Raw genomic sequence first — 20,110 nt, 5'->3', positions numbered from 1 at the left:
AGAATGGCCACTGCAGCTCTGCTGGGGTGGATGAGCCCCAGCTGGCTTTATTCCCTGCTCCCTCCCACCTCCATGACCTGGCAAGGGAAGGAGGGAGAAGGATATGATGTGAGAAAATTCCAGTTAAGATAAAAGTAGTTTAATAAAGCAAAAGCCATACACGGGCACAGCAACGTGAAGAATTTATTCCCTTCCCTTGGGCAGGCAGGTGTTCAGCCACTGTGGGAAAGCAGCATGCTGTCTTTCCTAACATTGCTAGAATTACCTGCCTACTCCCCATTCCTTGTTCTTCTGATAGCAGCCATTATCAGCTGTAAAGATACATCAAATTGGCAAAGATCCTGTACTATTTTATCAATTCAGTAACTGATCCAGGGTGAGATGGGGATAGCCTGGTTTCCCAAAGCAGCCATGGATCAGCACAGCAAGGCCCTTCCCAGGGCACGCTTCCCTGCCAGGATGGAACGAGGCAGACAGGGTCAGACAGGAGGAACTTGGGCTCTCCAATGCCCACAGATCCTGCTACTTGAACCTGACCTGTAGGCTGTGCTTAGGACCTGGCATCTCCACACAACCCCTCAAATTTCCTAAAAAAAAAAAAAAGGGTTTCTAGACAGGTAGTATACACACAACAAACACCTGACACTGGTACCTTTTCCCTTGGGCACAGTGCCTGCCACCCCTTCCCAAATAGGAACAGCAATGTTATCACAGTTGATTTCTTAGTTAGAAATGCAGTTTATTTCAATGCACCAATAATAATAATAATAAAAAAAAAAAAAGCCCAACATTTTCAAATCACAGAACACGAACACAACAGAAGAGTTTTGTATTAGTCTGCTGACAAGACTTTTAGAAGATAGAGGTTCATGCCAATTGCTAGTCACTATAAACTGCCTTCTGGGAGTAAGCCCTTACATCACAAAATCCTTTATAATGTAAACAAAATATTTTTTTTTACTAAACTTCTTAAATTTGAACCCATTCCTTTAGGACTTTCATTTCTTCAAGGGCTTCCTGATGGTGAGTGACTGAAAGGAAAAAAAAGACAACAAATCATTAAGAAAGAACACCTCCTACAGCAAAACCAACAGGAACTGTGCATGCAAGCCCAGCCTTCCTCTCAAGTTCTGCCCCTATTTTCATTTACTGTTCTCCAATAATGAAGTGTTGTATTTTACACTTCAGCACAAAAAGTGCTTTAAGCTTGAAAGCTGAAGGCTAGTTAAGAGAGCTGAGACATCAAGCCTGCTCAGAAATCTCAATTCCAGCACAGACTTCTGTGGTAACACAGGAAAACTTCTTTCTTCATGGAGCACAGCAGAGATTGGCAGCTGTGCAACTCCTGAGCCTGCAGGAGTCACCAGAACGAATTTATTCCTACACCACTTTCATGGCTTGCTCCACACCTTACATTACTCACTCATTCCCTAGATTCTAAATTCCTCAGAAACATTTCATTAAAGCAGGTTTCCTTAGGAGTTATCATCATGACATTCTGACTACCAGCAGCAGGAAATGCCCACGAATCCACGAAATGCCCATCTTCTCATAGTCCTCAGATTTAGGCAAGTGAAAAACCTGAGCTTTTATCCTTGCCCAAGTAAATTTCTCTAGAAACTGTTCCAGCTCAAGTGCTATTGAACCACAGGACAGACTCCAGTTTTAAGACATTCCTACCTTCTCTTTGGAGATGGTGATCTGGACTTGGAGCGGCTGTTTAAAAACAAACAAACAAACCAACCCATCAGTGTGGCTGGTACACTTGGGTACTCTCAGTAACCACTTCTCACCGTTTAAGAACAGAAAAATGAGATGATGTTAAATGCATTGACACTGCTGGTAGCACGTGTACCCAGTTACTTTAAGCAAGAAGCTGCAGGTGAGAAGGAAAAACACTGGAAACCAGAGCCCTCTGAGCAACACACTGCTTCAAAGCTGCTGTAAATCACAGTAACCCTGCAAAGCAGGAACAGTGAATTGAGCAGAGTTAGGGAGAGGGAGAGCTACGGACATCTGAGAATAAAGGTTGGAGAAAATATGCCCCAAATCCTGTCTTTTTTTTTTTTTTTTAATAATGAGTGAAAAACATCTGTATGAAAAATCCTGGAAGAACTGCCTACTGTTCCACAAAAAAAAAAAAAAAAAATCTGTTAAACAAACAAACTGTAATAAATGAAAAACGTTTGCAAAACCAGTTATGGAAAGTTAAAAAAGAACCCTGCAACTGAAACGCTGGTCCAAACAGACATTTTGAATCATGAGGAGAAAACCAAAGAACCCAACCAACCAAAACAAAAAACCAACTGAGTGGTAACTTGTAGGAACGCTCACCTTTTAGCAGGTAAGCCAGATTTAGATCTACCATGAGACTCAGACCTACAACAGGAGAAAAATAAAGCTCAGCAAAGCAGCCAGTGGGCATGCAAACACATCCAGAGTTAGCTACACCAGCAACAGCAAATTCACCTCACGCAGCAGCACCAACCACAGAGGGAAGGCTCTGGTGCTGCAGGCCTTCCCTGGGACCTTCCCAAGGGAATCCTGTAGCTCTTACTGCAGAGACCCCACTCATCAGAAGGCACGAGTGCAAGCACAGGAAGCTCCCCAGCAAAGCTTCAGCTGCCAGTTCCACACAACACCACACCCAACTCCCACACCTGCTTCCTACCTGTAAGTATCCCTTCTAAAAAGGGAAGGACAATTTCAAGTGTCATCTCAGAAAGTGTTTTAACAGCACATTATGAGCCTGGAATCAGCCACAAGTAAGTGGGTGTGCTGAAGAGCTGGTGCATTCTTCAGCTCAAGTTTCCAATGCCAGTTTTATTCAAGCATAATACAGATTTTGCACTAATATCTAGCTACTAGTGAGTAAACTACTCGTTCATCTCAGAAATTAAAAACTACTTGAGCAGTGAGACTTTGCTCCACATGTATTATGTTACTTTATAAACTCAAATATTTGGTATCACTTAAGAAATGTCCTCCTAGAGTGCCAGTATTCAGGCCATCGCTCAATATCCGAATGCTCTGTTCAACAAGCTTGGCCAAAAAACCAAAATACTTTTAACTCCAATTCGGCTCAGAACTGTTTTTGAAGGATAATCCAACTTCACTTTTACTTGGCCTATTAACTCACAGAAATACTACAAGGACAGTGCTGGCACATGTTAAAATGCTACGTGGCACTGCTTTGAAGCCTTCCTGGTTCACTGTCACGAGCCACTGTGTGTCCCATTTCCCTAGAACAAGGAAGTTTTTACTGGATCGCAGTTACTGAAGATGGGAATGCTCACAACCATCCAGAACTGGTACTCAGCAGCATGAGCATCTCTTCCACTGCTAAGTAAAAAGCAGCACAGCACACAAAACCATCCTCAGTTTACTACATACCTAAGAATTAAATTGTATTTAAAAATTCTCTCCACAGACCTTAATTGTGCATCACTACTTTTGTCTGTGAAAAGGCATAAATTATTAAGTGCAAATACTGCTCTGCTGGACAGCCTTCTAAGTGCTTCCAGACAGATTCCCCCAGGGAAGGAGAAAAAAAAAACAAAACCAAGAAACAATATACCACCACAACCAAACACCACACCAGAACCATTACTGGTTTGAATTAAAATGAGTGCCTCACCTGCTTCGAGGCCATACAACAGAGCGGGACCTGGAGCGTGACCTGGACCTAGACCTGGAAAAATAATGAAGAAAGCTCCACCTTCACATGCTTCATACAGGTGAGAGAAAAACCACTGTAAATATCCCAGAAGACCGAGAACTTAGCTGGTTTTGGAAAAGTAATTTTCATTATTAGAAGGTTGTAGCACCTTTGGTCAGTACTGCCATTCATGTAAAATGAATCCCATGTCTTACTGGACTAAGCAATTACAGCCTGTACACGTGAAGCTGAATGTGGAAAGCCTTAACTACAGAGAAATCCTGTAACTTTGGTACAATGTTAGAAAAAAAAAACAAAAAACAACAATAAAATCTCAGAAACAGCAGTTCCAGAATTATACGCTTACATTTTCAACAAAGTATTCAGAACAATTCTTATGCACAGAACAAAACAAAGGTTCCTAGCAACACGTGAATTGTGAAACAAAAATTACTGGTTATATATGCTATGTATAGATAATTGGTATTTCAGCTCCAAGTTATAGACCTTTCAAGCAAGCTGTGGGGGTTTAACAGCAACCACATACCTTGACCTTCTTAGAGAACCAGAACGGGACCTGCGGGGTGAGAATGATCTGTACCTACGAGGAGACATCGACCTGGACCTGCGGTAGGAAGCCGACCTGGATCTGCAAAACGAAATGAAAACCAACCCATCACTGCAAGGCACTTTCCACAACAACTACAGGAAAGGAAGGACGGGCCCCTAGAGGAAGGATTGGGAATGAAAACACAAAAGGCAGAGAGAGCCCTACCTCCTACCACGGCTGCGACTGCGTGAGCGGGAATACCTTCTTCCTCGGGACCTCGAGCGGGATCTGGAGCGGGACCTGGGTTTAGGTTAGAAAAAACAGGTATCAGCAGACAGCTGCAGCAACCAGCATGAGTGAGGCCCTGCTGAAGTCAAAACTTTTTTTCAGACAACTAAAAAGAGAATTTAAAAATAAAACAAAAAATGAAAATCCAAAAACGAAACCAAAAAAAAACAACAAAAACACACCACTAGCATCTGTCAGTTGGAAAAAATGTCTGGGCCTACTCGTCTTGATCATTTTTTACTACCTAGAAAAATGTTAAAAGCTGAATTACATTGCAGAATTACATTAGAATAGAAAACACTGTAATGCGTATTTAAAATAAACCTTGCAAGTTTGCAGGTCGACCCTCTTTGGCCCAAGGTCTAGCAGATCTAGACGATCTAGAAGTATCTATAGGCGAGCGCTGCATCTAGGTAGGTGTTCTCTTCAATCTAACGACGATCAAACTGACAGCCCAATGAGCCAGGGTGAGGCTTGATTGACGCAAGAAGATTTTTCTAGGTGGGAATGTGGTCAATCTGGTGTTCCTCTTTCTAAACCGGAGGGGGGCCCCAATTGAAAGCCAAATTTACTGTTACGGCGGTCACCGTCTCAAATTTTCTGCCCTTAAAGAATAAGGTGAAGCTACGTGTAGATGGCTCGAGGGGATCTGGCCTCTTATGCTGATCACCTCAAGGTCTAGGAGGATCTTAAGTGTCGGATTTGCAAGGCGCCTCAGCATGAAATCTTAAGGCTCGTGACATTCTGAATCAAGGCGACTGACTCAAACGAAGAAACCTGAAAGGTTTTGACCAGGTTGATTATTAAGATATTAACATTTTATATGTATCAGCAGAAAAAAAAATTGTGATATACACCTGTTGACTTACGACAATTAGAGTTAAAACCGGTGTAACATTGTGTTCTTTGCTAACAAGAACTACACAAAAGCGAGCTGGCGAAGCAACGCGGCCGCCCCGGCCCTGCACGTACCTGCTCCTCCTTCGCCGGCTATAGCGGTGACAGTCATAGGCATAGTGGCCTTTCTCACCACACTCGTAGCATCTGTCGTTCGGGTCGAAGGGGCGCCGGGCAGGGGGCCGGTCGTAGCGGGAGCGGCGCGGCATCCCCGTGGATACTTCCACTCGGACCCTGGAGCCGCATATTATCCTGCAAGACACGGCAGCTGTTAGCCAAAGGAGTATTTTCGTTTGATGCGCCTAAGCGCACGGGAAAAATCCGCGATCGGTGTGAGGTAGGGAGATGGAGGGCTGCGGCCCTCCGAGAAGTTTCAGGCGTGCACGTACTTTCCATCGAGGCCAAGCACAGCATCTTCAGCATCCCGGGGGTCTTCGAACTCCACGAAGGCGAACCCCGGCGGGTTCCTGGCTATCCACACGGTTCTCAGCGGTCCGTAGTAGCTGAAGGCTCTCTCCAGCTCGCCTTTGCCGGCGCCCGTGCCCAGGTTGCCCACGTACACCTTGGTCTCTGCGGGGACACGCGGCCGCCATGTCAGCGCCGCGCACGCCCCTCCCCCGCCCCCTCCCCTCCGCCATCTTTGGCGCCGCGTCCATCTTAGAGCGCTCTCCCAGGGCCGGGCCGGGCCGGGCCGGGCCGGACCGCGCCCGCCCCGCCCCGCACCGACCCCGCGCCCCCTCCCCGCCGCCACCCCCGCCCTCAGTCCCCGCCTGAGGTAAACGAGCACCTTCTCCGACTGCCGGAGCGGCACGAACGCCGCCGTTCCCGGTTCCTTCCCCTCGCCCCCAGCAGACAGCCCCCACACGCCTCTGAGACTCCCCAGGCTCCCCGTTTCCCCTACCATATCGCCCGTATCGCGACATCCTCCCGACGGCAGCGCGAGCCCGGGCAGGCGCGACCCTTTTATAGAGACACAGCCCCTGCGCCTGCGCGCCGCGCGAGGGGCGGGGCGGGGCGGGCCCGCGCGGGTCTCGCGAGAGGCGGTTCCCGCGCGGCCGCCATGGAGACCCCGCGCGCCTGAGGGAGCGCGAGGGGGCGCGGGCCGGCCCCGGCTCCTCCTGCGCACACGCTCGCCAATGGCAGCCCCCAGTGAGAGGTCCCGTCCGGTTCTGAGGGGGCAGACGAGCAGGGAGCCACTCGTTGCGTTTCGCACCCCTGCGCTGAGGGTGAAGGAGCTGATGCCGTGGGCCAGGAGGGAGCGGTGCCTTTTTGGGAAGGCATTCCCGAATTGCTCCAAGTCTCCTGTGAGGGCTCACACCTTGCATCCATCCCAACCGGCCTTGGGAGTTCGGGCCCTGGTTTATACCCTCGTATCTGGCGTGCAGCTGGAGCTGTCGCGTGCTGCCATATCTCAAATTTTCCAGGAAGGCACGCAGAAGAACGGATGTGCAGCAGACGTAGGAAAAAAATAATCACAAACCTGACAGATTCGAAGTAGTTTTACCTGATTTTAGGTAAATCCCAGCAGCAATGAGGAGAGCCTTTTAGGAACAAGGCTTAGGCAAACTTCCCAGCTGCATTTGACCACACCAATGTGCTTATCTCCTAATAAAGCAGAACAAATAGACGGATACAAATGAGGGCTCTAAATGTTCCTCACTGCATTAATAATCTCAGGAGTAATCACATGATGATTCCTGCACAGTGTGTTAGCATAAACTAGAAACAGAGCATTAACAAGTGCAGACTTCCTGAATTGCTACAAATTTTCCTTTCACAGAACACTGGTTTTCCAGGCACCGCTGCTATAAAATAACAAATACAGATAGGTAATGGTTTTTACATCTGCTATTTTCCTGCTAACCTTCCCTAATAATTTTACAAACTTGGACATACATTGTAATTTATGTTCTAAACCAGGAGAACAGTAATGGGGAAACAAACAAACAAACAACCAGCCAAGAAAGCAGCGAAACAGCTTTCTGAACATTTCTTGAAATTTGGTTCGGGAAGTCCAGGTGGAAAAAAAAAAAATCTGGTAAGCAGTTCAAATAAATATGCCTTCAGCATTAGATAATTAAACTAGTTTCAAAGGGAAAAGAGTAAATGTATTATAGATCATCTTTTACAGTACTGTTACAAAAATCCTAAACTAACACATCAGCATTACCCAACAGCTTGCTTCTAATAAAAACAGCGCATGAACACACAAAAAAAAAAAAAAAAAAAAAAAAAAACGCTTGTGCTTTTGAGTTTATGCTTCTTTTATCCCTTCCTTTACGTACAAAAACCAAGACAGAAGTACCCAAAACGCAGCATTACTGCAAAGAGTGAACGCTGATCCTCAAGAGAGCTCCAAAACCCGGGCAGTTCCTAAAGCAGGAGCGTTCCTAGAGACAAAAGGCTCCTTCCTGAGCAGGGTCTGGGCGCTGCTGCTGGAGGTATCCCTGCAGCAAGCCCTGCACGCGGCACAGGATGATCTCGTTGGTGCTGCTGCACTGCTCGGGGCCGTACGGGGGCTCGATGGTCAGCACCCCCGCCACGCTCAGAGTCCTGCCCAGCTCCCCCTGCTCGCCCACGGGGATGTGGTTGGTCTCCAGCCAAGTCTTCAAGGCGTTCTTTCTCTTCTCCAGCTCCTCCGGGCTGTAGGCTTGGCTTTCCTCGGGCGCAGAGATGCGAGCGAGGCGCTGCTTCATGTCACTGTCCCCCTCCTGCAGTATTTCGACCTCTTGGATGGCGTGGCCCATGATGAATGATATGGACACTTTCTCGTTCTCTGGGAACGTTGCAAGGACGATGCTGTCGAGGGAAGAAGATGGTGTGAGTTACTGTTCCTAACTGAAGACTGAGAAGCAGCCTCCAAGGTTTTGGAGGTAAGAGCTCATTAGTGTCAGCCTAATGCAGGTATTTAAGCGATATCCAGCACCCAGCATTTTCCTTTCAAAAGCGTGCTGCTAAACCCTTAAAATACTAAAAATGTGGGGCTCTGCAAGCAATTGCTGGTCTTGAATTTGAAACTACTCTAGACGCTATAAAGAACACTGATGTACACTTTGTTTTAAAAAAGTCAGGTCTAGAAATCTAAATATTTTTGTGCAGCATTCCCAACACTACTGAAGAACCTAAAACATTTAAACGTTCTTAAACAATGATACCTTCATACATACAGCACTTTGAATGCTGAAGGCAACTAACAGCATCAGAAACTTTTAATGAAAAAATAGTAGCATTTATTGATCATAGCCAAAATAGTATTTTTTTCTGACTGTTGCCAGTTTGTGAAATGGAAATATAACAGGAACATACTACAGAAGGCTCAAGCTCACATTGTATCAGCCTAGTCTTTTCCCAAGGACAGTTGCATCCCAGAAGTCCTAAAATGCAAGTAGGAAGGCAGCTGGTTATATTTCCAGGATCTCTCCCTCACATATATATATCAACAAAGAGCATCAGAAACCATTTTCTTCCTCTTGTAGGAAGCAAGATTCCAGAACTCGATGCCAGCACTTCTCTAGCCTATTATTGCTATCATTAGTGGAAGTAATGACTTTTTGGGATGTATCCAGTGAGACATGCCTTGATTTTGGCCTGGACCATCACCGGAATCACTCACTGCCACGTGCACCTTTCTCACCAAAATGATAAGAAATTTCAGGAGGTTATTTGAGCTACTCCAGAGCTGAAGCAAAAACCAATTCTTCTGAAACATATCAGAAGGTGAATGTTTGAATGTTTTCGTTTTTAGCCTCCATCCCATGTTCATGTGGGACAAGCTCACATTCCATATGGTATGAAAGAGCTCTGGCAGCGAGGAAAAAAAATTTCTGCCCATTCCCTGGTACCGTCTGCCTTTCAAACCCTGTTTTCAAGTTACTCACTTGGGATACCAGAGATGTTTGGTACCACTTTCTGTCCAATGCCCCTGATTTTTTCCCTGCTTGATCTCCAAAGAAGTCTCTACACATTCCTGGGTGTCTGGCTGGAGTGGAAAGCCAGGCATCAATTCAAGAACTCTGGGCAAAGGCTAAGGATTTCAACACCTAAAGCACTGGGAGCACTCCTGCACTCTTCGTAAAGCAGCGTTTGCTATGTTATTAACAGCAATCCTTAACACATGGATTGTTGAGAAGTAATAGTATAGTTTAATACTTAAGTTTTAAAGAGGAGTAAGTCGCTTGTAATTATAATACTCAGTAATTTAATATGCTGTTCACTTAGCTTTACTTGCTTAGAATTGAGTGGCTGGATTAGCTGAAACCTTGGCTGCAAGCTGTGAACTTTCACCTTGAACACATGCATTTTTCTGGGAGAGAGTTCATTTTTCTCAGCAATTTTCCTAGAATCTGGCACAGTGCTGAATTTTGAATTTACAGTGAAAATTACATTCCTAGCACACTGATATTGTGGTTGGTGCTAAGTACTGCTTATTCTAAATCAAGGACTTTTAGTTTCCCATGCTCAGACAGAGATGAGGTGGGCAGGAAGTACAAACCAAAAGATAAGGAGGCTGCAGCCATCAGCAGAAGCTGCAACTTAACAAGATAACATGCCATTTTTGCTCCAAAAATAACTTTGCTTCAGCCTTGGGATCTTTTCTCCTCCTAAAAATCTTGCTTTTTATTAGTTTTGCAGAAATAAAAGCTTCGGTACTTACGTGGCAGAAACTGGGTCAACTGTTAAAACCCATCCTTCATATTCATGTTTCTCAACTGCAACAACTTTCACCAATTTGTTCACATACGTTTCCCAGTCTAGAGGGCTTTTTCTCTGCCAGTCATTCATATTTCCTACATCCAGGACCTAGAAAACAACCAGATCAATCAGCAGATGCGATCCTTTTTTTTTTTTTCCCTTTGCTCTTTACGTCAGAACTACGTTTGCCTTCAAGATTTGTTTTAAGCAAACTTTTTTTTTTTTTTTTAATTTATAAAAGCAGACATTCACACAAGCGGTTTGCATAAAGGTGCAGTTCTGTAATTCCCCGCGGGGTCCGCTTGGTTTTAAAGGCACACAGCAAAGCCTCAAACCGCACTGTTCTGGTAACCTTACGCTCTCCCGTTGCGCTCAACACTCCATCCATTGCTCAGCCTTCTTACAAAACCTCGGAGGTAAAAGTTCAGCGCTCTTCTCCTCATCCCCCGCGCTGGAGCACCAGGAAGCGCTGTTCCAACCCTTTCCCCCCCGTCCAGCACTCCCATCCCCGCCATCCCCTGCGAGCGGGGCCGCAGAGCCACGGGCGCAGCAGCGCGGTTCGGGGAGCACCAGGAGCCGGAGGGCGCTTTGCTCCCCGGGAATGCCTTCCCGGCAGGGAGAGCCTGCAGGGCCCAGCTCTCCCGATGCACGAGCTCCGGGTGCCCCGGACCCCACCCCGCTTTCTCGCTCACCGGCCCCGCTTCCCGTTCCCGTTTCCCGTTCGGGGCTCCCGGGCGGCACCGCCGCTTCCAGCGCCTTCCCCCGGCACGGCTTAGCCGAATGCTCCCGGAGTTTTCATGGCTGTGCAAGGGGCACGTAAACGACACAGAAGTTTGCACCGCAAGGAGTCGGGGCGTGCGGCACTTGAATGCCGGCTGCTTTCTGCCCCTCTGGAGCTGGATTTGCTCCTGGGATGCTCCTGCTGGTGCAGCGAGGCTGCGGCTTCCACATGCCGAGCCGCGCCTCGTCCGTGCGCGCTAACGGAGGTAGACGCACGCTCTGTGCAGTGCTACATTTAAAAAAAAAAAAAAAAAAAAAAAAAAAAAAAAAAAAAAAAAAAGAGATACGCAAATTACGCAGCCTTAAAGGGGCTTCCCCCCCCCCCCCCCCTTTATTTTTGGGAGTCTCACTTCAGCCCCTTCAGGGATCGTTGCGCATGAATAGTTTGTTGCACTGCGTTCAGCCACCGCTCTCTTTCAGTCACAGCTCGCCTACTGTTAGAAAGCAGGGAGAGCAAACCGAATTGTTTTCACTCCAAGAACAAGCACTGCACTCCAGAGGCGGCTACGCACCAGCCGATGGGGATGTCACCTCCAGTACTGGATGCGTCCAAGGATTACTCCCACCCAGCAGACGCCAGCACAGAAAGGCCCTGCTGGCTTTACTTCCACCGATTCCCCAGGTTTTACTTCCACCCGCAGCACCAGGAGCGGCGGTTCGCTTTCTCAGGGAAAGGCTGTCCCGCACGTTCCCACCCAGGCCCTAAACTCCTCTTCAGGCCCAGCTCCCACTGAGGAGCCCGCCCCCGGCGCGCGCCGCCGCCCCGCGCGCATGCGCGCCGCCGCGGGGGAGGCGGGGGAGCGGGGCAGGTGCGCGTGCGCGCGGGCGGCGGAGCCGTGGGGATGTCGCGTTACGGCCGCTATGGAGGCGGTGAGAGCTCCCGGGGGCCGCGGGCGGCGGGCGGCTGCTGGCGGGGGGAAAGGCGAGACGGCTCTGAGAGAGAGGCGACTACCGCGGGAAGCCGGGCGGGCGGCGGGCGGCGGTGGGGAGAGGAGGGGAGGGGAGGAAGGCGGCGCGGCCGCGGCCGCCGTTGATCGCCGCCGCCATTTTGCGTCAGCGGCCGTGGGGGAGGGAGCGCGGCCGGGCGCGCGGCGCTCGCGGTGCAGGCGGGAAGGGGCCTCGCGGACAAGATGGCGGCGGCCGGGGAGGGCGGGGCTGGGCCCCAGCCCGCGCTGAGCCCCGGCCCGCTCCCGCAGAGACCAAGGTGTACGTGGGTAACCTGGGCACGGGCGCCGGCAAAGGCGAGCTGGAGAGAGCCTTCAGCTACTACGGACCGCTGAGAACCGTGTGGATAGCCAGGAACCCGCCGGGGTTCGCCTTCGTGGAGTTCGAAGACCCCCGGGATGCTGAAGATGCTGTCCGTGGACTCGACGGGAAGTACGTGTCCGTTTTGTTTTTACCGAGGCTACTGAGAGAGAGAGAATCGGGGATTTTTTTCCTCCCTGGTCCCCGTGTATTTGTAGTTGTGTCATGGACTGCAGGTGTTTACCCAGAGCCTTGGTGGACTCTTTGCAGAGTGATCTGCGGCTCCAGGGTCCGAGTGGAAGTATCCACGGGGATGCCGCGCCGCTCCCGCTACGACCGGCCCCCTGCCCGGCGCCCCTTCGACCCGAACGACAGATGCTACGAGTGTGGTGAGAAAGGCCACTATGCCTATGACTGTCACCGCTATAGCCGGCGAAGGAGGAGCAGGTACGTGCAGGGCCGGGGCGGCCGCGTTGCTTCGCCAGCTCGCTTTTGTGTAGTTCTTGTTAGCAAAGAACACAATGTTACACCGGTTTTCTTTAAACTTAAACGCTAGAATAAATGTATAGGTGTATATTACGATTTGTTGCTATTTCTATCAAATGTTAATATCTTAATAATCAACCTGGTCAAAACCTTTCAGGTTTCTTCGTTTGAGTCAGTCGCCTTGATTCAGAATGTCACGAGCCTTAAGATTTCATGCTGAGGCGCCTTGCAAATCCGACACTTAAGATCCTCCTAGACCTTGAGGTGATCAGCATAAGAGGCCAGATCCCCTCGAGCCATCTACACGTAGCTTCACCTTATTCTTTAAGGGCAGAAAATTTGAGACGGTGACCGCCGTAACAGTAAATTTGGCTTTCAATTGGGGCCCCCCTCCGGTTTAGAAAGAGGAACACCAGATTGACCACATTCCCACCTAGAAAAATCTTCTTGCGTCAATCAAGCCTCACCCTGGCTCATTGGGCTGTCAGTTTGATCGTCGTTAGATTGAAGAGAACACCTACCTAGATGCAGCGCTCGCCTATAGATACTTCTAGATCGTCTAGATCTGCTAGACCTTGGGCCAAAGAGGGTCGACCTGCAAACTTGCAAGGTTTATTTTAAATACGCATTACAGTGTTTTCTATTCTAATGTAATTCTGCAATGTAATTCAGCTTTTAACATTTTTCTAGGTAGTAAAAAATGATCAAGACGAGTAGGCCCAGACATTTTTCCAACTGACAGATGCTAGTTCTTTAGTTGTCTGAAAAAATGTTTTGACTTCAGCAGGGCCTCACTCATGCTGGTTGCTGCAGCTGTCTGCTGATACCTGTTTTTTCTAACCTAAACCCAGGTCCCGCTCCAGATCCCGCTCGAGGTCCCGAGGAAGAAGGTATTCCCGCTCACGCAGTCGCAGCCGTGGTAGGAGGTATGTTTGAGTTTGTCTTTTATTATCCCGTTGCCTTCTTTTGCCCAGAAAAAGCTATACTTGACCTACTTTTGGAATTGCTTTCCTTTGCAGGTCCAGGTCAGCTTCCTATCGTAGGTCCAGGTCCGTGTCTCCTCGTAGGTCCAGGTCTGTGTCTCCCCGCCGCTCCCGGTCGGGTTCCTTGAAGAGATCAAGGTAAATTACTGCTAATTTTTAAAGGGCCACGTACTTTTATTTTTGTTGGTGTTTTCTTGTTTTAATTATATCCCAAAAGGTATTGGATAGCGTATTTCAAAAGATGCTGACTTCCACAAGTCAGCATGCTTGAAAAAGTTTCTGATAATCCTAGTGAAATTCCACAGGCGTGCTAATGAGTTTTGAGACTTTACCTTGAGACAGTGGCATCTCCCACAATGAATTTCTTTGTCTAAGATGTCTGATGACCACGTAGGTCTATGATTGTGTAGGTTTTAGTTCACACGTAGACTTTCCTTTATACAGTGCTGTAATTGTCATCGCTTCTGCTTGAGCTGACTTCCTTTTAATTTATCTCAATTTTTAAATTTCAGGTCTAGATCGAGATCCAGATCTAGATCCAGATCTGTTACATGGCCCCGAAGCAGGTATGTGACTGTACACACTTGGTAAAAGCTGCTTAAAATTCTCTTCAGACTCTCTTAACAACTGGAATGTTTCTTTTCCAGAAAAATAAGTTCTCCCTCCACTTACTCAGCGGTTTCTAGTTTTAAGAAGCAGTGCAGAAGATTTTCTTCCTCTTTTGTTTCTTTTGCACACTGCTAACATCTAGGCCCCCATAATGATCACAAATACTAGTTTGACCAAGTTGCATTAAGAGCTACCCAATGTAGAATTAATATCAAAAGTTTCTTTTTATTTGTGTAGTACACACAAGATTGTGGGTTCTTCCCAGTATTTTTCAGGGAAAGCAGGATGCCCTTCAAGTAGTGTGTTAATGCTTTATTGTCTGCAACCAGGCAAATCTTGAAGGGATTGCTGGTGCCTCCTGAATGTTAGAGCTGCAATTCCAGCTCTGTTGAATATCAGCATCAATCTGCAGGAGCTGATTTTAATATGAGATAAACACCTGTCACAATTATATTGTACCAATAAACATGTCACAAGAGTAACAGTCAGATCTCCAAGGAACACCTTATGCTATTTGTTCCCTTAAACTTTATTAGCTAGTAAATGCAGCCTGTGCTTCATGGAGCCTTGTCCTGGCAGCACAGCTGTCTGGATGTCCTCAACAAGAACAAGAGGAAATGGAAATTCTGATCTCGATTTGGAATTGTTTATGACCCAGCCCATCCCTGTGCCTGCTGTGCTGGTTTTAATGGCTGTTCTTTGAAACGAGGAACAGTCAACCATGAAGAAGCACAGGAAAATACAGGATAGCTTCTGCTAGAGGGAGCAAATGGAAAAGCCCACAGCTGAAGGTGGCATTTTTTGAGGATGGATAGCAAGCTGTGATGGGAGTTTCAAGGGGAAGGAGAGATGAAGACCAGATGGCTTAATTAAGAGCAGAAGCTCACACAAGTAGTCCAGAAGCTGGTAAAAAGAGAAGGTTGCCCAAGGCAGGAGAGCAGTGCCTCTCTGACTGGGTACACCTGTGGCTAAATCACGTTGAATCTTAGTACTGGTTGTTCCAACCTGACTTAATCATGGCTTACCACTGTTCACTGTCAGTGATGAGCAGGAAACAGCTACAGTCAGCAGGCTATCAACGAGGAAAGCATCTTGATTTTATGACCATTGCTTCCTCTTTTTGGCGCCAGGCTGGTTTTCTGCAGGGAAAAGGATATTTGTAGTGACATCTCTATAGACTACTGTGTGACACTTTGCATTGTAAGTAGGGATTTAAGTGGCCGAGGCGTAGGAAATGACAGGTGTACAGCTAGACAGAAGGGGCCAAAGAATTGTGCTTATGCAATTGAAAGATTGTTTCTTTATAGGAGAGTCCAAGGAATGCATTGCACCCAGAGACAGGCTCTGGGTTCATGAGGGAGACAGACCAAATGAGTACCTGACATTTGCTGGTTTGACAGTGTCAGAGCACACATCTGGAAATTTTTGTGGAAAGCCTTGGATGTGGAATGTACAACACTACCTTGGGGGACCTCAAAATTTCAGTGAGGCTGTCGGGCAGTATTAGTGTTCCTGTGGTGCAGCAGTATCAAAGGCAGACGTTTCCCACACTTATTTTCATAATGATGAAGTAAAAAAAAGTCTTGAAGCAAGTGAATATAAAAGATGAACTTTAGAGAAAAGGAAGGAACGAGCTGTCTGCAACTGCAGTGGCAGATACTGCTCAAGTCTAATAAAACCTGCAAGTTCAGAGCATGGCTTTTTACTCTTTCTGTGAAAATGCTGGTCAGGATTTGGGTTGTTCCTGTGTTCTTGCCACCTGCACGAGCAAACACTGGTCATCAGGTAGGGACCAAAGTACAGAGCAACATGTGCAGCATCCATGTAAAAAGACTTCTTCGGAAACTTAAAAGGCAAACCCCTGGAAACTTGCAGGATTCTTTGTATTCAGCATGACAGCACTCATCTACTGAATGTGAATCCTGCAGTCCCAGAAGAGGCAACCTGCATGCTCTCAGTTTCCCTGCTGAGCTGTGCTTTTTCTTATTGCAGGTCTAGGTCTCATGGCAGATCGAAGTCTGGCTCGCCGGCTAAGAGGTGAGCACACACACATAGAGCCTGCAGTAGCATCTCAGATTTAGGTTTGCATAATCAACAGAGCCTGGTCCATTAGAAAAATATCCCCCAGACATGGGTCCCTAGCTAATCTCTTTGTGACACGACAGAAATGATAACATTTCCTCTGCAGCTGTTTGGAATGTGTTCCTTACCTGTTGGTTTTCATTTACTCTTTGTAGTTCCCAACAGGGTACTAATTTTTTGTGCCTTTGTGCTCAGTTCTGTTAAATTTTTCTGTCCATCTGATAAAGAGCTTGAGCTTTGTTAATGCTTCTCATAAAACACAAATCTGGTCATGTTGCATTTCTCAAAGCCTCACCTTAGTACCACCCCTTGTTTTTCTGTTTGTCTGCTGAAAAAAGTTGCTTAAAATACACCTCCACACTAAATGAATGGAGAATCTCTCTCTATCAGAGTAAAAGTTGATCTGAAAACTACCATTGGAAAGACCTTCTGGCTAGATCCCTGTAACTGACTTTCTGATAGGTTGGGGATTTTTTTAAACATAGAGGTTGCATTTGATATGTAAGCTGCATTGATGCTGTTCTGTTTTGACAGCCGTTCCAAGTCCCGGTCACCATCTCCAAAGAGAAGGTATGTTGGTCTCCCTACTAATAGCACAGACCCTGTAGAGCTGGCATTTTAGTATCTGCACTGGTCTCTGCTGAGGGGTTTGACTGCTGCTTGTAGGAAAATACTGGAAAGGTATTTTGCTGAGACCTCTTTCACAGCAACAGTGTTGTGGTTGTGGCTTTCTATATGGTAATACGTATATGTGGTGATAAATCCTCAGGGTTATGTAGCAGTCTGCTGCCCTGCTCCTTTTGGTTCACTGACAGTTTTACTGCACAGAGACTGATGAGCTTAAAGCACAGAATAAATGTAGGAAAACAGCTTTCAGTCTCATTAAAAGCTACAGTGACACTGGGGAAGGTAGAGTGGAGTAACCTGGCACAGCAGTCAGGAATGGAAGATCAAGCCTATTATGTTCACTGCTGTTAGATTTATTTTTCTTTCCCACTAAGTCAGTAAATAGTTTTCTCTCTCTCTGTGTTGCATGGAGTAATGTGTAGAATAGGTATTGTGACAGAATCAGCAGCACTTTTCCCCCCACTTAGAATTCTTTAACAGTTCATTTTTACAACTTCAGTGTCAAACAGTCACAAGGGCATGAATAAGTCCTCCTAAATGCTGAGTGATGACCATGATAGGTTTTGACAAACTGCTGTATCAGAACAGTGAAGGAGTATCTTGCCCCTTTGGAGGCCACTGTAAATAATACCCTTTAGATGGCATTACAGTGATCTCATTTTAAAAATAACAGTAAAAAAGGAAAGTGTTATCTCCAGATCATCAACCCGTTAACTTTAGTCAATAGTGATTGGTTATTTTATTTAAAAAGAGTGCTTAAAGGGAACCAGAGTTTGGGTATACTCCTGTTGCTTTTTCCTCTATGTGTGATTCCCAAACAGCTGCTGAAATGTTAATTGTGGATTCTTTTCCTTTCAGCCGTTCACCATCAGGAAGCCCTCAACGAAGTGCAAGTCCTGAAAGAATGGATTAAAATTATGAAGTTAATCTTTTAGGAAGAAAGTTATTTTGCTTACATTATTATAAGGGATTTTGTGGTGTCTTTGTAAATGTAAGAATGTAGATAGAAGAGTATATCAACTAAAATTTGGCATGATCTGGGTATTCTGAGTTAGTCACACCAATAGACTAGCGCAGGTCTCTTTTTATTGTTTGAATTAACCTCCTGTGATTCGAAAATGTGGGACTTTTTTATTGGCACATTGAAATAAAACGTGTATTTTTAACTAAAACTTCTTTGTAGTAACCCTGCTGCCTCTGTTAACGTTTGGGTAATTTTAGCTGTGTGCCATGTAACGTGGATGAAAAATGTCTCAAATGGGAACCACTAATCCCAGCTGGTGTCTTCTCAAGGTAGTCACTTTTCACATCTACTGTTGAATGGTCTTTGGTGGAAGGATCAGTTCCTTCTCTCCTTGAAATGGAATTTAAAATCCATCTCTGTCTGCAGGTGGATAAAAATTTGCATATGTCATTTTCATTCCTTGGTATGTAGTGGGCATTAATTTTTCTGCCTGATCTGCTTATTCTGCAGAGCTCATTCTCTGATGTTTGATTGTTGATACCAGATGCCCCCAAAATGTAAGGATATACTTTCCTCCAAAACACATATTTTAAGCAAATTGCATATGCAGAAACCTCTAGAGGTAATAGAAATCATTAATAACTTGACAGTTGCTACTTTCACTTGTTGCATTTTTCATTTCCTTAGGCTATTGATATAAAGAAAACTTTTTAAAGTATCTCAAGGTGTGTTTTCCTTCTTTGAGGGAAGATCCTTAAAATGAAAGATTCTCAGCTGCCCTCAGGAGTTCTAACCTGCTTCACAGAAACTGGTATGGTTGTAAAGCATCCCATGTCCTGGAGATGGCTTTGTTGAACGGTGCCAGTTTCTTAGGGCAAATACACAACTTGCAGGAGTCATTATTTGTGTATAGGTGTGTCAAATTGTCCTCTTAGTGTGTGAAGGAATTGCATGATAAAGCACTTCAGCACTGATCACAGCAAGGGACTGGCAACAATGTTGGACTGTGAACAAAAAACTGGTAGGCAGAGGGGAGAAAAGCATCTTTTCTTTTTGCTGGGATTGGCTATCTAGCAGAAATAAAGGCTAGTTTCAGCAGCAAGTAAGCACTGGAATAGAAAGCCAGGCCTGTTTGGTCTTCCAATGAAATCTATCATGGCAGTTTGCTTACACTGTGTAAACCACTGCAGAACAGCTTAAATAAAAGATAAACTTGGTTATACCTGGGGTAGCTCATGGTTTTCAAGAAACAGATTTCCTGTTAATAATGACTGCATGGAGCTTTTCCAGTGGATGAGTCAACAGTCCAGCTGCTGAAGGTGCTGTTCTGCTGCAGCATCCTCTGGCCTTTTATGACTGGATCCTCGCTGGGGCTCACCATGGCCACTGATGCTCCAGGTGGATTCTGGCCACCCTCACCAAATCCCACCGCTGCTGCAGTGGGAGAGCAGGGCTGACACAAATGTTAACCCTGCAGTGATTGAAGCCTATGATAAGTGTTTGGAATATTTTACTGGTTGTGCTTTGTGAACCTGGTGAAAGGCACACTTACGCCACTGCTCTGGAATTTCATCACCTTTTATTTTCTGTACTCCCAAGGCAAGCCTGTTCCACAATAAACCTGCAGACTGACACGACAGCTCTACTGGTACCTGTTTTTCAGTACCCAGAGACACTGGAAGACCGAGCAGAAGAGCCTGGGGTTTCTCCAGGGGGGCTGGGGTTCCTGTAAACCCAGATGTGAGAAGCTGAGCAAGGAGCAGGGCTGCGCTGGTGCAGACAGTCACTCCGAAGGACAGCCAGCACTTGTAAGGTGCAGAGGGGGAGCAGTCACAAAGGTGGCTTCTGTGTAGCTTTGCTGTCCAAAATTGAGCTCTGGCCTGAGTTGGATTTCACCACAAATTGCATACAGTGTTTGTGAGCAGTTGGAAAAGATCTCCTGACACAGGGGTGCACTGTGTGACTGGTGCTGCTGCGCCCCTGTGCCTCTGGGCAGGCTGTGCCCACACAGCCCCACATGGGCTGGCTGGGGGTGGGGGGCAAGGGGAAGTGTATCTGAAGTCTCCAGTGTGGTGGGCAAACCCCACTTTCAGGGAAAATGGGATTCCCCTGGTTTCCAACCTGGAGTTTCCTGTTGGTGGGCTTTGTTTTCCAAGGGATACCAGCCCTTAACAGGTAATAAAAGTGCTACTGTGTACAGCAGGAGAGTAGCAGGGCACTTCTTCCAGTGTCGGGGTGGCAGAAGTGAC

At 46.6% G+C, this 20,110-nt stretch overlaps 3 protein-coding genes across 8 annotated transcripts; 1 reads left to right on the top strand and 2 right to left on the bottom strand.

Annotated features, from left to right (window-relative positions):
* Nucleotides 1-145: 145 nt before the first annotated feature.
* LOC134042792 (serine/arginine-rich splicing factor 7-like) lies at nt 146-6,366 on the bottom strand. 2 transcript variants are annotated; one of them, XM_062490701.1, is made up of 9 exons: nt 6,295-6,366; nt 5,783-5,963; nt 5,469-5,645; nt 4,434-4,508; nt 4,206-4,307; nt 3,638-3,691; nt 2,335-2,379; nt 1,681-1,716; nt 146-1,031 (listed from the first exon to the last, which is right to left on the bottom strand). In XM_062490701.1, exons 1-9 carry the CDS (start codon nt 6,314-6,316, stop codon nt 1,007-1,009), a joined length of 717 nt encoding a protein of 238 aa, XP_062346685.1. In that variant the 5' UTR covers nt 6,317-6,366; the 3' UTR covers nt 146-1,006. The 2 variants fall into 2 exon arrangements, with proteins under 2 accessions (XP_062346685.1, XP_062346686.1); XM_062490702.1 differs by lacking the exon at nt 2,335-2,379 and having other exon boundaries at nt 160-1,031.
* Nucleotides 6,367-6,527: 161 nt separating this feature from the next.
* Nucleotides 6,528-11,608, bottom strand: GEMIN6 (gem nuclear organelle associated protein 6). Of its 2 annotated transcripts, XM_062489491.1 has the most exons (4): nt 11,216-11,358; nt 10,778-11,094; nt 10,048-10,193; nt 6,528-8,192 (listed from the first exon to the last, which is right to left on the bottom strand). In XM_062489491.1, the coding sequence occupies exons 3-4, from the start codon at nt 10,173-10,175 to the stop codon at nt 7,784-7,786; spliced, it is 537 nt and encodes a 178-aa protein (XP_062345475.1). In that variant the 5' UTR covers nt 10,176-10,193; nt 10,778-11,094; nt 11,216-11,358; the 3' UTR covers nt 6,528-7,783. The 2 variants fall into 2 exon arrangements, with proteins under 2 accessions (XP_062345475.1, XP_062345474.1); XM_062489490.1 differs by lacking the exons at nt 10,778-11,094; nt 11,216-11,358 and adding an exon at nt 11,378-11,608 and having other exon boundaries at nt 6,529-8,192.
* A 71-nt stretch (nt 11,609-11,679) lies between these two features.
* On the top strand, nt 11,680-18,069 carry LOC134042790 (serine/arginine-rich splicing factor 7). 4 transcript variants are annotated; one of them, XM_062490695.1, is made up of 9 exons: nt 11,680-11,735; nt 12,062-12,242; nt 12,381-12,557; nt 13,448-13,522; nt 13,616-13,717; nt 14,092-14,145; nt 16,181-16,225; nt 16,805-16,840; nt 17,756-18,069. In XM_062490695.1, exons 1-9 carry the CDS (start codon nt 11,708-11,710, stop codon nt 17,808-17,810), a joined length of 753 nt encoding a protein of 250 aa, XP_062346679.1. In that variant the 5' UTR covers nt 11,680-11,707; the 3' UTR covers nt 17,811-18,069. The 4 variants fall into 4 exon arrangements, with proteins under 4 accessions (XP_062346679.1, XP_062346680.1, XP_062346682.1 ...); XM_062490696.1 differs by lacking the exon at nt 16,181-16,225; XM_062490698.1 differs by lacking the exon at nt 16,181-16,225 and having other exon boundaries at nt 13,616-13,719; nt 14,085-14,145.
* Nucleotides 18,070-20,110: the final 2,041 nt, after the last annotated feature.

Source organism: Cinclus cinclus, chromosome 3, assembly GCF_963662255.1.
Source record: "Cinclus cinclus chromosome 3, bCinCin1.1, whole genome shotgun sequence".
Classification (NCBI taxonomy): domain Eukaryota; kingdom Metazoa; phylum Chordata; class Aves; order Passeriformes; family Cinclidae; genus Cinclus; species Cinclus cinclus.
Note: the sequence above shows the minus strand (reverse complement) of the source record. Positions and strands in the feature narration are given on the sequence as shown.

Bases quoted from the DNA above. Each gene is read 5' to 3' on its own strand.
- LOC134042790 (XM_062490695.1), top strand. From the start codon at position 11,708: ATGTCGCGTTACGGCCGCTATGGAGGCG. The intron at 13,718-14,091 runs GTAAATTACTGC...TTTAAATTTCAG, and splicing joins GGTTCCTTGAAGAGATCAAG to GTCTAGATCGAGATCCAGAT. The intron at 16,841-17,755 runs GTATGTTGGTCT...TTTTCCTTTCAG, and splicing joins TCACCATCTCCAAAGAGAAG to CCGTTCACCATCAGGAAGCC.
- GEMIN6 (XM_062489490.1), bottom strand. From the start codon at position 10,175: ATGAATGACTGGCAGAGAAAAAGCCCTCTAGACTGGGAAACGTATGTG. The intron at 8,193-10,047 runs GTAAGTACCGAA...TTCCCTCGACAG, and splicing joins GTTGACCCAGTTTCTGCCAC to CATCGTCCTTGCAACGTTCC.
- LOC134042792 (XM_062490701.1), bottom strand. From the start codon at position 6,316: ATGTCGCGATACGGGCGATATG. The intron at 5,646-5,782 runs GTACGTGCACGC...CGTGTCTTGCAG, and splicing joins GTGCTTGGCCTCGATGGAAA to GATAATATGCGGCTCCAGGG. The intron at 4,509-5,468 runs GTACGTGCAGGG...ACCTAAACCCAG, and splicing joins AGCCGGCGAAGGAGGAGCAG to GTCCCGCTCCAGATCCCGCT.